At 42.9% G+C, this 14638-nt stretch overlaps 1 protein-coding gene across 2 annotated transcripts in view; it reads right to left on the minus strand.

The window, feature by feature from the left end:
* DGKI (diacylglycerol kinase iota) overlaps positions 1 to 14638 on the minus strand; it is a 514234-nt gene that overhangs the window by 31936 nt on the left and 467660 nt on the right. For both annotated transcript variants that reach the window (XM_010804593.4, XM_024991169.2), the window contains exon 29: positions 1980 to 2017. In XM_010804593.4, coding sequence (XP_010802895.2) covers positions 1980 to 2017 — 38 coding nt within the window. The remainder of the gene's footprint in view (positions 1 to 1979; positions 2018 to 14638) is intronic.

Consider the following 14638-nt stretch of genomic DNA (forward strand, 5'->3'; position numbering starts at 1 on the left):
TTTCTCAGTCATCTAGGAAAGAATTATAACAGAGAATGAAATAAGGCAACCAGCCGAATATAGTGATTACCCTTCTCTCACATAATTCTCTGTTAAGTACCAAAGAAGTGCAGTAACATGCCCAGGGCCCTGGAAAATCTGTTGCCTAGACTAAAAGTATATACAAAACAAAATGAAGTGGTTTCAAAGGTACAACATCATTTTGCAAAATTTTCTGGCTTAGAAACCCTCCAAGAGGAGGGATTAGGTCTGAACTCATGCCTTTTGCTCACAGAATCCAAAAAGGCTTTGCAGGGAATATAGGATAATACTTGGTTTAATCCACTGCTTGGAAATGGCACTGAATTCAGGTATATACACTGCTTAGAGAGCACTTTCCTCTTGTGGCTAGCAATTCCTAGTAACACTGTGATCTGGTCATGGCACGGGCACCATTCCCAGGGATGTGTGTCTGAAGATAACAGTTTAACAAGATGCTGACAACCTTCTCAGCCCTTGTTTTCTTCTAGTAACCTGTTAACAATGTAGCTCTGAGGTTTCTCAGTTTATTCAACAGATGTGCTTCCAAAAAACTTGTATACAAGAGCCTGTGTGTGTGTAAAAGTCGCTCAGTCGTGTCTGACTCTTTGCGGCCCCATGGACTATACAGTCCATAGATAGGATTTTCAAGGCCAGAATACTGGAGTGAGCACCCTTTCCCTTCTCCAGGGGATCTTCCCAACCCAGGGATCGAACTCAGGTCTCCTGCATTGCAGGTGGATTTTTTACTAGCTGCGTCATTAGGGAAGCCCAAGAATACTGGAGTAGGTAGCCTATCCTTTATCCAGCAGATCTTTTCGACTCAGGAATTGAACTGGGGTCTCCTGCATTGCAGGCAGATTCTTTATCAACTGAGCTAGTGCTTCTTAACTTTCTTTTAAGGCTTCTGGGTTCTCAATCTGGGATAGCACTGAACTTGAGTTAGTTGGAGCCTCTGCCTGGGAAAGTTGCTGATAATACAGAGCAGATCAATGCCATTATGACGTATACAGGGATACCCAGGCAGTCTTAAGTCCTGACACCTGAAAATAACTTGGGACCAAATATAGCTTTCTGGGTATTCATGGACTATATTATACTTTATAACAAACATTTGTCTCTCTGTTATGTTTAACTATTAAAGGAACACAGATTAACACTGTATTAACAAAATAGCTATCTTGGGAGAGTCCCTTCTATGAAGTTATAGGAACAATCTTAAGAGCTTTACATGAATTTTATATTCAATCCTCATAGTAAAGCAAAGAGAAGACCAATGTGATTCCATTTTACAGATGAAGAAACGGAGGCCCAGAGACAATTAGGTTATTATACAAAGTCTCATATATAGTCAAAGGCAGAGCCAAGATCTGAACCCAGACAGTCTGACTTCAGAATTTGCATTCACTCAGGAGGCAGCAGTTTCCTCTCAACTAAATTCTCCAGAAAACATGAGCACAAATCACAATATTCAAGGCAGATCAGAGTATCTTCTGATTAACTGTGATCCCCAGAGTTCAAAATGGCAATAATGTTGCATGATGTTGTCTCTTGTTTAAACAAAGTATTTCTGGGTATTGTCCAGGTTATTCTTACAGATGCATTCATTTAAAGACTTGGGCTGAAAGAAATCTTTAAACTTCAAATATTAGTTCCAGATAGCAGGAACCCGGGGTACTATAAGTACTGTCTCCTGGGGACACATATCAGTTGTAATCAGTCAAGGCAGACAGCACTGTGCCTTTGCACAGACCCTTTGCTGTTTGGAGACATGGTGATGCTACAAGGACTCCTCTCACCCTCTCTGCTCAATTCTCAAAAAGAACATCCTTCTGCCTTCTACCCAGCTAGCACCAGGGGGATGGGAAATCATAAATGGGATCATGAAAATTTGGTGAGAAATTATGCTGATTTAGAGTTCTTAAAGAATCACCAAAAGTTCTGGTAGGAAGATATCTTACCTTCATAAGATCACCAGCTATTACTGCCTGCAAAATTGCTGTGAAAGACAAAAGAGAGATGTCCCATTAGTAGAAGACCCTCTCATGAAAATATTACAAAGGGCTGGATCCATATTTGGGAGACACAGTCTACATTTGGGGTGGGGGTCAGGGGAGGAGAAGCATGCCAAAGGTTGAAACGTGGGACAAACTGAGGCCTTCTCTTCACCCCTTCCCTCCCTGGGCATTCATCTTGTACATCATTCTAGAGCCGACAGGAACCCCCTCCAGCCCTAGTACAGAAAAGCGAACATGAAATGTAGAGTCACACATACTGGATTCAAATCTTAGCTCTGACCCTTACAGGCGGTGGAATTCTAGGCGAGTTATCTAACCCCTCTGAGCCTCAGTTTCCACATGTGTAAACCAGCAAGTCTCAATTATATCAGATCTTTGAAAGGGTTTATTAAATCACATAAGTGTTCTTATCTCATCCACTGATGCAGAGTGCCTGATTATTAGGATTGTTTCTGCTCCCTTCTTTCTAATTCCTTCTACTTTGTCCTTTGGGGGTTCAAAAATTATTAGTAATTTTGTGTTCTATAATTATAAATAAATACCTACTGCTATGGAAAGAAGGATTAGAAGCAATAAAGAAGAAACACATATTTTAATTATGTTCTAAAGAAAGTAATCATACATTTAGCATACAATTTATTGGTGATTCTTATAGAAAGAACTCTGAAAGTTTAATTAAACTAATTGTAAGGCTACTTGGTGGCGGTGGTGGCGATTTAGTCGCTGAGTCATGTCCAACTCTTGCGACCCCATGGACTGTTGTCTGTCAGGCTCCTCTGTCCATGGGACTCTCCAGGCAAGAATATTGGAGTGCACTGCCATTTCCTTCTACTTAGCTGAGGGGAAAATAATCTAAATACCTGTGCATGTCACGTGGGGTGCAGAAGAAAAATGAAAAAAATATAACTAATAAAAGAGGAAAAGAATATATGACTCTAATGGTGGTTATGACTCCTAAAGGGGACAGTTGTATTAGGTCAAAAATGGTCCCTTTAGAAAAATACCTATATTTTAAAATTTCTCAAGAAAAAGCTCATTTTAAAGTTTTAAAGTCACCTCCCCCCAAATTAGAAGGTTTGAAGTTTATTTTTCAAAGTATCATTTTACTCTTATTTCAGAGTCTCTCGTATACAGTTGGCCAAAAATGCAGTATCAAAGCATATGGTGGCCTTGACTATCACTGAACAAACCCCGTGAAGCTTTCATCATGCGCACTTATGGGCCCTGGGTGATCAGAGCCAAAGAACCACAGACATGTTCAACTTGTTCAGAGGCCCAGGGCCGAGTGCCTTCCCTCTGACCAAAGCAGAAGTCTCGGAAAACTTAGGAAATGATGACAGCTGCTTGAGCACGGAAGGGAGAATAAAGGAAGAAGAGCGAGAAAGGAAGAACAGGAAAGAGAGGGAAGAATGTTTCTTTTCCATAACAAGCTGTTTAAGCTGGGACTACGGCTCCAGGCGCAATAATGCTCTTTGTACACAGTCAGTGTGCACCAATCAGTTGTTGAACTGACAGAACAGAGTGTTAGTTGCTCAGTCATGTCCAGCTCCTTGTGACCCCATGGACTATAGCCCATCAGGCTCCTCTGTCCATGGGATTCTCCAGGTAAGAATACTGGAGTGGGCTGCCATTTCCTTCTCCAGACAGAAAAGAGAGCAAAGAGGAAAGGAGTGAAAGGCAATGGAGATAAAAATAACAGAAAAGGGGACTTTCTAATGGTCCAGTGGCTAATACTCTGCACTCCTAATGCAGGGGAGGTGGGGTTCTATCCCTGGTCAGAGAACTAGACCCCAAGTGTCACAGCTAACAATTCACATGCCATAACTAAAGATCCTGTGTGCTGCAGCTACGACCTGGCACAGACAAGCAAACAAATAGATGTTTCTAAAAAATAACAGAAAGGGAATTAATAAAATGTTGTATGTCAAAAGAACCTAAAAAACGTGTCTCATTCTTCCTTTTACAGATGGGACACTGACATTCAGATGGAAATGACTCTCTCAGGGCACAGAGACCATGGTAGCTCAATCACCCCACAATGCAGGTCCCTGTGACCATCCCAGGCTCTGTCCTGTGCCCTCTGGGAGTTCACCCTGTAGTAAGTCTCCAGGGCTTTGTGGGGCCTAAGGAAAATGAAAGGAAATAGTCTTTAACTGGAATCTAATTCCGATCTCTGCAATTTACTTGTTGTTTAGTCATTAAGTCATGTCCGACTCTGCAACTGCATGGACTGTAGCACACCAGACTTCCCTGTCCTTCACTATCTCCCAGAGTTTGCTCAAACTCATGTCCATTGAGGCGGTGATGCCATCCAACCATCTCATCCTCTGCCAGCCCCTTCCACCCCTGTCCTCAATCTTTCCCACCCTCAGGGTCTTTTCTAATGAGTCAACTCTTCACATCAGGTGGCCAAAGTACTGGAGCTTCAGCCTTATCATCAGTCCTTCCAATGGGTATTCAGGGTTGATTTCCTTTAGGATTGACTGCTTTGATCTCCTTGCAGTCCAAGGGACTCTCAAGAGTTCTCCAGCACCACAATTTGAAAGCATCAGTTCTTCAGCACTCAGCCTTAAGAAGTCAAACTTTTTAAATCAACTTTCTTATCTAAAGTAAGATTAACAGCTGTCCTGGTCACCTCTCTGTAGTAAAGATGAAGCCAAATAAGCAGTTTATAAATAGGATAAGTTATACGGACAGAAGGGATAGATTATACTACTTCTGTGACTACACCTAAGTACATGAAAAACACATACACACACTTCAGAAGGAGCCTAGCAAGGAGGGCGAATTGCTGTGTGAAGTCAATCGGGCATATCGTTGTTCATACGGCCCTCATCAGAGGTGAGGCCGGGCTGCAGGAGCCAGTGAGATGGTGGAGCTTTCCCAAGATGTCAACTCTGTGTGAGAGGACAGGGAGAGGGAGGCAGGGGCAAGCACGAGCAATTGCAGGTGTGGGCAAATGACTCAGTTTGGGCTTTTACGCTACAGGATACTCTATATCCATTTAGGAGAGAAAGAAGGCTAGGGTAACTGCCTGAGAAGGCAGTTCATGAAAAGCCTTGAAAATGACACACAGACGTTCCTGACAATATAGAGCCTGCATTTTCAAGACCACACTGAAACACTTCCCAGACATTTAAAAGAAATAGAAAAAAGAAAGAACAAAGGAGAGAGAAAAGTAGAATTCGCTAACTTAAAGCACCAGTGAATAACATTTGGTGCATATGAGCAATAAGTCAGGATGATGAAAAAATTCTCCAGGATAAATACTATTGGAAGAGTACTGAACATGAGTGAATGGATGAATGAGAGGCTGGGGGGAAACTCACTGGCTACCTGCCGAGTTCAAAGGATTGTTGGAGGAGGTGAAGTTAAGCCAACTCTTCCACAATCAGTGGTTTCATTAGCAAAAAAGATTTGGGAAATCCTTAAAAGATGAAGGGAAGGTACAAATGAGGACTTGTAAGTTAAGAGGCTGTCCGAAGGGCCCTGGGAAGAGGTCTGCGTGATCACCCCTGAGGCTGGGTTGTCACACATCATGACTGTGAAGTTCCAGTGCGACCACTCCGGTGAGCACCTCTTCGTCCAGAGAAGGGACCTACATTTTTATCCTGTGAGCAATGAGAAGCTAGGAGGAGTTGAAAGTAAATCAGAGAATCACGTAAATGTCCTGACGCCTGCCAGTTTGATTCGGCCCCTCCCTTCCTGCGAACAGAGTTGCGACCTGCTCTCAGTTCATGTGCCCCCATCACGGCAGCTTTCCATTGCTACCTCACTCCACTCCCAACATCTTTATTTATGTCTTTTGGTTTCCTAGCTTCCCAATTTAAAGTCCCCCTGAACAGACAGAAGAGCATATAAAAGAATCATAACCACAAATAATTTCCAATTGTACTGAGATGGAAAACATGAATATTTATTTTTAAGTCAAGCAATACACTCAAGGGTAGCTATTATGCAAACATTATTAGGCACAAGGCCCTCTTCTCTGCTGATTAATGTCCTTCCCTCCTGAACACTGTTGTTTAAGATTTCCTCTGCATAAACAGAGCTTGACTCCATTAGTATTCAACTCCAGATAATAACCTTCTGAAACATCAAGCTTAAAAACAAATAATGAATTGTTATGATTACAGCATTATTTTTTTTTTATTATTTCTTCAGCTCAGAGCCTGCCTTCTGGCCTTTTCCAAAACTCCTTCATATAGGGTAAACAATGCTCCCAAATTGAAAAGAACAAGGGAAGTTAAATGGCCAGTGGGATACAAGGGTTATTGAGTATATGACTACTAGGTTTCCTAGACGATTAAATCACATAAACTTATATAGTCAGACAGGAAAGTAAAGGGGTAGAGGATTGAAAAGTTTGTCATTTTCGAGAGTTTAGAAGTTGGATCATTAGCTTATAAGAAATGATTTATTTTTCCTTCAGCACTGTGCCTCCTGATCAACTGCGGAACGGTAAGCATCCTGAGACAGAAAGCTGGAATGGAAAAGTCAGGACTACCGGGAAGGAGTCAAATGTCTTCCTCTTACAGCCCCTCTTCGGCCTGGATTCCCAGAAGCCCAGACATCCTTAGATATCTGTGCACAGAAGGCAAAAAGTGACTCCCTCCCATCATGATGGGAGAAAATAGTCCATGGGCCACAGGCTGGCCCACCTGCTTCTGCCAGGCCAGGCCCTGTTCCAAGCTGACTGTACAAAATGAACTCCATCCTCTCCGAAAACTGATATTTTGGCAAGAAATCCAAATTAGGAAGGGATATATTTTAACTGAGTTTAGAATCATATTGCCTGAGTTTAAGGCTTGTGAGCCTGGTGGGCTACAGTCCACAGCGTTGCAAAGTCAGACACGACTGAAGTGACTTAGTACGCCCGCACATCATTAACTAGTGGGCAAGTTATTTTAACCAAGCTTCAGGTCTCTCATTATGAAAACGAAGATAAAATCAGTTCTTTTGAGACTCTGCCTTGCAAGTAAGCTCAAGGAACAGTGACTGTGACCACTGTGGTTTTCTGTGTAGAACACCACGGAATACTGATGTTAACACCATTACACAGAAATGAATCACTTCTTAGCTGTGAAATGAGGTGAGACTCAAGTCAATTACAGTTCTAGAACACGTCACATGACTAATTCCAAAGGGATAGTTTAAGGTTGCAAAGTCTGCTTTGCAACAAAAATATTTGCAAAAAAAAAAAAAGCGTACTGAACTTGGCAAAGCCACAATGCTTGTAAATCTCAGTAAATCAACTAAAATAACTATAAACAGAGTCACAACTCTGAGCACTTGTGTCTATTTAAAAATTTTAACCTTTCATGTTATTTTTCAGTTTTAAAATTAATGTTCTGTTCCTGATTGTCACTTGTTAATGATAGTGGCCATTTAAATCTTTTAATTGTGGGAGAAAAAGATTAAAAGTAACAACAAAAACTGTTGAACAAAAATGGCTTCTGGAGGCCTACGGGGTAAAAATCAGCCGATTCACTGAGATTCATAAATATACATCTGACTTTGCCAAGTTCTGCATACATTTCACTCCTAAATATTTACAAAGCAAGAATCAGAACATAAAATAATGTGTCAGGAGTCATATTCCACATTCCAGAGCTCTATGTAGCCTTAGTCTAACCCTTGCATTTAATAGAGGAGGAAAATGGTGCTTGAGAAGTAACTTTCCAAGGTCACACAGGTAGTTAGCAATCCAGCTGAGAGACAAAAGGATGCTAGTTTCTTTTATTTTTATTTTTTAAAAAATATTTTCTCTGAATCTGAGGTCACAGTTCCTTCCACCTTCTGTTTCTTCTGTAGCTGGGGGCAGGGTGGCAGAAATTAAAACAACCTCAAACAAAAGCTTCACAGATGCATCAGACAGAAAGTGAAGTCATTTTATGGCTCCAAGCTCCAACCCTTCTTACAACAAAACAGAGGCTGAAGAACCAGCCCCACTATGGCCAATGTCAGGTTCACAGTTCCCTTGATCTGATCACAACAGGTGTCTTCACACTTTTCCTTTCTTAGTATTGCTCAGCCCCACCGAGGCTGCATTCCCAGGTGCCCGAGAGCTTACTTCTCTGAGATCCATATTTCTACATAGTTTTTCCTGTATTTTCCTTATCAGCAGCATTCTGTCCAATTTCTCTGCTTCGTGAACAGCAAACCCTGGTACATCAGCAACAAACTGTGAAGGCTCAGCTCCCCAAAATGGAATTTAAAATAAGCATCAAAAATAGCAAACACACTGAGGAAACCAGAAGGGAAAGAGACACATGTACCCCAATGTTCATTGCAGCACTGTTTATAATAGCCAAGACATGGAAACAACCTAGATGTCCATCAGCAGATGAATGGATAAGAAAGCTATGGTACATATACACAATGGAGTATTACTCAGCCATTAAAAAGAATACATTTGAATCAGTTCTACTGAGGTGGATGAAACTGGAGCCTATTATACAGAGTGAAGTAAGCCAGAAGGAAAAACATCAATACAGTATACTAACGCATATATATGGAATTTAGAAAGATGGTAACAATAACCCGGTATACGAGACAGCAAAAGAGACAATGATGTATAGAACAGTCTTATGGACTCTGTGGGAGAGGGAGAGGGTGGGAAGATTTGGGAGAATGACATTGAAACATGTAAAATATCATGTAAGAAACGAGTCACCAGTCCAGGTTCGATACACGATACTGGATGCTTGGGGCTGGTGCACTGGGACGACCCAGAGGGATGGTATGGGGAGGGAGGAGGGAGGAGGGTTCAGGATGGGGAACACGTGTATACCTGTGGCGGATTCATTTTGATATTTGGCAAAACTAATACAATTATGTAAAGTTTAAAAATAAAATAAAATTTAAAAAAAATAGCAAAAGTAACCTAACACACATTTCATGGTATGGATGACTACGCTGAATTATGCTAATCAGACATAAAGGAGGAAGCCGGTCATGAAAATACTGTAATTAATATTATTTTACATACTCTTACTGAACAATCCCAAGACAAGGTGAAAGAAAAGAGGAATTAGATATTGCTAAAGACCTCTGCATGTTAACTGAGGCTTCAAGGAAGTTTTGACAATTGATAATAACATATGTTGCCAAGTTATTTATTAATAGTAATAGCCAAAGCACTAAGGGTTCTTAAAAATATATTAGAACAAATTTAAGATTATTATTCTAATGACACACAAATCTGTATCAGTTCCCTATCCTTGCATAGCAAAATATTCCAAAACACAGTGACTTAAAACACGACAATTATTTATTTTGCTCAAAAGCTGAAGCTTGGGCTGGGTTAAGCAGAAATTGTTGTTTCTGTTCAATCTGGCATCAGCTGGGGCAGATTCACTGAGAGCTCAAAGATCTGCTTTCAAGATGATCACACACATGACTGCTAAGTAGGAGCTGGCTTCAGCTGGGAGCTCTGACGCCTCTCGTGTGGACGTCCATGGACTGCCTGGGTCACACACATGACTGCTAAGTAGGAGCTGGCTTCAGCTGGGAGCTCTGACGCCTCTCGTGTGGACCTCCATGGACTGCCTGGGTCACACACATGACTGCTAAGTAGGAGCTGGCTTCAGCTGGGAGCTCTGACGCCTCTCGTGTGGACCTCCATGGACTGCCTGGGTCACACACATGACTGCTAAGTAGGAGCTGGCTTCAGCTGGGAGCTCTGACGCCTCTCGTGTGGACGTCCATGGACTGCCTGGGTCACACACATGACTGCTAAGTAGGAGCTGGCTTCAGCTGGGAGCTCTGACGCCTCTCGTGTGGACCTCCATGGACTGCCTGGGTCACACACATGACTGCTAAGTAGGAGCTGGCTTCAGCTGGGAGCTCTGACGCCTCTCGTGTGGACCTCCATGGACTGCCTGGGTCACACACATGACTGCTAAGTAGGAGCTGGCTTCAGCTGGGAGCTCTGACGCCTCTCGTGTGGACCTCCATGGGCTGCCGGGGCTTCCTCTGGAAATGATGACTGTGTTTCAAAAGCAACCATTCCAAGGGAGCCCAGGGGAAGTCACCTTGCCTTGGACCCCACCACAGCGTCACGTGTGCCCCGCTTCAGTCTCAAGTTTGTCCATGTTCAAGGAAAGGAGATACACACCCCATAGCTCAATGAAAACATAGTCAAAGACATGTTGCAAGGAGAATGTGTGGGATGGGAGACAATGCTGTTTTAGGAAAAATACGATCTGTCACATCCTACACTTGCGTCATGATGTGCTTGGAGTCAAGGGGTCAGTGCTGACCTTCAGTCAGTGTTGGGAGATGCCCAAGAACACTTGTGTGACAGAAACAATGTCATCTGTTTTACATTGAGCATCTCAGCAGATAAATAAAAAAGGCTGAGAACTACTTATCTGAAGAACCAGGTTTTTGGAGTAGGAAGAGGAAAGGCAAGTAGAAGACTCTGCAGACAGCAAATGCTGGTTGAGTTGAATTAAGAATTCTATATAAGGTATTAAAAAGCATAGACATCACTTTGCTGACTAGGGCCTGTATACTCAAAGCTATGGCTTTTCCAATGTCAGGAGTGGCGGCTATGAGGAGATACCCCACATCCAAGGTCAGAGAAACCCCAGTAAGATGGTAGGTGCTGGACTGGCTGTGAGGAGATACCCCACATCCAAGGGCAAAGGAGAAGCCCCAGCAAGATGGTAGGATCGTGGATTCATGCTTAGAATCAAACCCCATTCCTGCCAGAGACGCTCAGAGGGCTCAAACAAACCTTGTGTGCACCAGGAGCCAGAGACCTCACAGATACTGAGGACAGAACTGTGTTTGAGTGTCTCCTGTGGAGGTACAGGTCAGCAGTGGACTGCCACAGGGCCAGGGGCTCTGGGTGCAGCAGACCTGGGTATGGCATAGGCCCTCTTAGAGGAGGTCGTCATTAACCCCACCACAGAGCTTCCAGAACTTACACAGGACTGAGAAATAGGCTCTTGGAGGGCACAAACAGAACCCTGTGTGCACCAGGACCCAGGAGAAAGGAGTAGGGACCCCACAAGAGACTGACCCAGACTTGCCAGGGAGTGTCCAGGAGTCTCTGCAGAGGCGTGGGTCCTGGTGGCCTGCCACAGGGTTGGGGGCACTAGGGGTAGCAGTGCATGCATGGGACTTTTGGAGGAGGTCCCCATTATCTTCATTACCTCCACCATAGTTTGGCCTCAGGTAAATAGCAAGGAGGGAACAGAGCCCCTCCCATCAACATTAAAACACTTAAAGATTCACTGAGCATGACCCTGCCCATCAGAATGAGAATAGTTTCCCCCTCAGTCAGTCTCTCCCATCAGGAAGCTCCCATAAGTCTCTTATCCTTCTCCATCAGAGGGCAGACAGACTGAAAACCACAGAAAACTAACCAATCTAATCACAGGGACCACAGTCTTGTCTAACTCAATGAAAACTATGAGCCATGCCATGTAGGGCCACCCAAGATGGACGGGTCATAGTGGAGAGTTCTGACAAAATGTGGTCCACTGGAGAAGGGAATGGCAAACCACTTCAGTATTCTTGCCTTGAGAACCCCATGAACAGTATGAAAAGACAAAGACAGGACACTGAAAGATGAATTCCCCAGGTCGGTAGGTGTCCAATATGTTACTGTAGATCAGTGGAGAAATAACTCCAGAAAGAATGAAGGGATGGAGCCAAAGCAAAAACAACACCCATTTGTGGATGTGACTGGTGATAGAAGAAAGGTCTGATGCTGTAAAGAGCAATATTGCATAGGAACCTGGGATGTTAGGTCCATGAATCAAGGCAAATTGGAACTGGTCAAATAGGAGATGGCAAGAGTGAATGTCAACATTCTAGGAATCAGCAAACTAAAAGGGACTGGAATGGGTGAATATAACTTAGATGATCATTATATCTACTACCGTGGGCAAGAATCCCTTAGAAGAAATGGAGTAGCCATCATAGTCAACAGAAGAGTCCGAAATGCAGTACGTGGATGCAATCTCAAAAATGACAGAATGATCTCTCTTCATTTCCAGGGCAAACCATTCAATACCAGGGTAATCCAAATCTATGCCCCGACCAGTAATGCTGAAGAAGCCAAAGTTGAACGGAGCTGACTGTGGCTCAGATCATGAATTCCTTATTGCAATTCAGACTTAAAATGAAAAAAGTAGGGAAAACCAGTAGACCATTCAGGTATGACCTAAATCAAATTCCTTACAATTTTACAGTGAAAGTGAGAAATAGATGTAAGCGACTAGATCTGATACAGTGCCTAATGAACTATGGAAGGAGGTTTGTGACACCGTACAGGAGACAGGGATCAAGACCATCCCCAAGAAAAAGAAATGCAGAAAAGCAAAATGGCTGTCAGAGAAGGCCTTAAAAATAGCTGTGAAAAGAAGAGAAGCCAAAAGCAAAGGAGAAAAGGAAAGATATACCCATTTGAATGCAGAGTTCTAAAGAATAGTGAGGTGAGATAAGAAAGCCTTCCTCAGTGATCAATGCAAGAAATAGAGGAAAACAATAGAATGGGAAAGACGAGAGATCTCTTCAAGAAAATTAGAGATACCAAGGGAATATTTCATGCAAAGATGGGCTCAATAAAGGACAGAAATGATATGGACCTAACAGAAGCAGAACATATTAAGAAGAGGTGGCAAGAGAACACAGAAGAACTGTACAAAAAAGATCTTCACGACCAAGATAATCACGATGGTGTGATCACTCACCTAGAGCCAGACATCCCAGAATGTGAAGTCAAGTGGGCCTTAGGAAGCATCACTATGAACAAAGCTAGTGGAGGTGATGGAATTCCAGTTGAGCTATTCCAAATCCTGAGAGATGATGCTGTGAAAGTGCTGCACTCAATATGCCAGCAAATGTGGAAAACTCAGCAGTGGCCACAGGACTGGAAAAGGTTAGTTTTCATTCCAATCCCAAAGAAAGGCAATGCCAATGAATGCTCAAACTATTACACAATTGCACTCATCTCACATGCTAGTAAAGTGATGCTCAAAATTCTCCAAGCCAGGCTTCAGCAATACGTGAACCGTGAACTTCCAAATGTTCAAGCTGGTTTTCGAAAAGGCAGAGGAACCAGAGATCAAATTGCCAACATGTGCTGGATCATGGAAAAAGCAAGAGAGTTCCAGAAAAACATCAATTTCTGCTTTATTGACTATGCCAAAGCCTTTGACTGTGTGGATCACAATAAACTGTGGAAAATTCTGAAAGAGATGGGAATACCAGACCACCTGACCTGCCTCTTGAGAAACCTGTATGCAGGTCAGGAAGCAAGTTAGAACTGGACATGGAACAACAGACTGGTTCCAAATAGGAAAAGGAGTACGTCAAGTCTGTATATTGTCACCCTGCTTATTTAACTTATATGCAGAGAACATCATGAGAAATGCTGGACTAGATGAAGCATAAGCTGAAATCAAGATTGCCGGGAGAAATATCAATTACCTCAGATATACAGATGACACCACACTTGTGGCAGAAAGCGAAGAATTAAAGAGTCTTTTGATGAGATTGAAAGAGGAGAGTGAAAAAGTTGGTTCAAAACCCAACATCAGAAAACTAAGATCATGGCATCTGGTCCCATCATTTCACGGCAAATAGATGGGGAAACAGTAGAAAGAGTGGCTGACTTTATTTTTTTGGGCTCCAAAATCACTACAGATGTTGACTGCAGCCAAGAAATTAAAAGACATTCCTTGGAAGGAAAGTTATGACCAACCTAGACAGCATATTAAAAAGCAGAGACATTACTTTGTCAACAAAGGTCTACCTAGTCAAGGCTATGGTTTTTCCAGTAGTCATGTATGGATGTGAGAGCTGGGCTATAAAGAAAGCTGAGCAGGGAAGAATTGATGTTTTTGAACTGTGGTTTGGAGAAGACTCTTGAGAGTCCCTTGGACTGCAAGGAGATCCAACCAGTCCATCCTAAAGGAAATTGGCCCTGAATATTCATTGGAAGGACCGATACTGAAGCTGAAACTCCCATACTTTGGCCACCTGATGTGAAGAGCTGCCTCATTTGAAAAGACCCTGATGCTGGGGAAGATTGAAGGTGGGAGGAGAAGGGGACGACAGAGGATGAGATGCTTGAACGGCATCACTGACTCAATGGACCTGAGTTTGAGTAAACTCCGGAAGTTGGTGATGGACAGGGAAGCCTGGTGTGCTGCAGTGAAATAGGCTGCAAAAAGTTGGACACAACTGAGCGACTGAACTGAACTGATGGCTTTTCCAGTAGCCATCATCACGTATGGATGTGAGAGTTGGACCATAAAGAAGGCAGAGTGCCAAAGAACTGATGCTTTTGAACTGTGATGTTGGAGAAGACTCTTGAAAGTCCCTAAGGTGAGAGCAAGGAGATCAAACCAAGCAATCCTAAAGGAAATCAACCCTGAATATTCATTAGAAGGACTAATGCTGAAACTCCAATACTCTGGGCACCTGATGCAAACAGCCAACTCACGGGAAAAGACTCTGATGCTGGGAAAGATTAAGGGCAGGAGGAAATGAGGGAGACAGAAGATGAGATGGTTGGATGGCATCACTGACTGAATGGACATGAATTTGAACAAATTCCTGGTGACAGTGATGTGCAGGGA

The sequence above is a fragment of the Bos taurus genome, chromosome 4, assembly GCF_002263795.3.
Source record: "Bos taurus isolate L1 Dominette 01449 registration number 42190680 breed Hereford chromosome 4, ARS-UCD2.0, whole genome shotgun sequence".
Lineage (NCBI taxonomy): Eukaryota > Metazoa > Chordata > Mammalia > Artiodactyla > Bovidae > Bos > Bos taurus.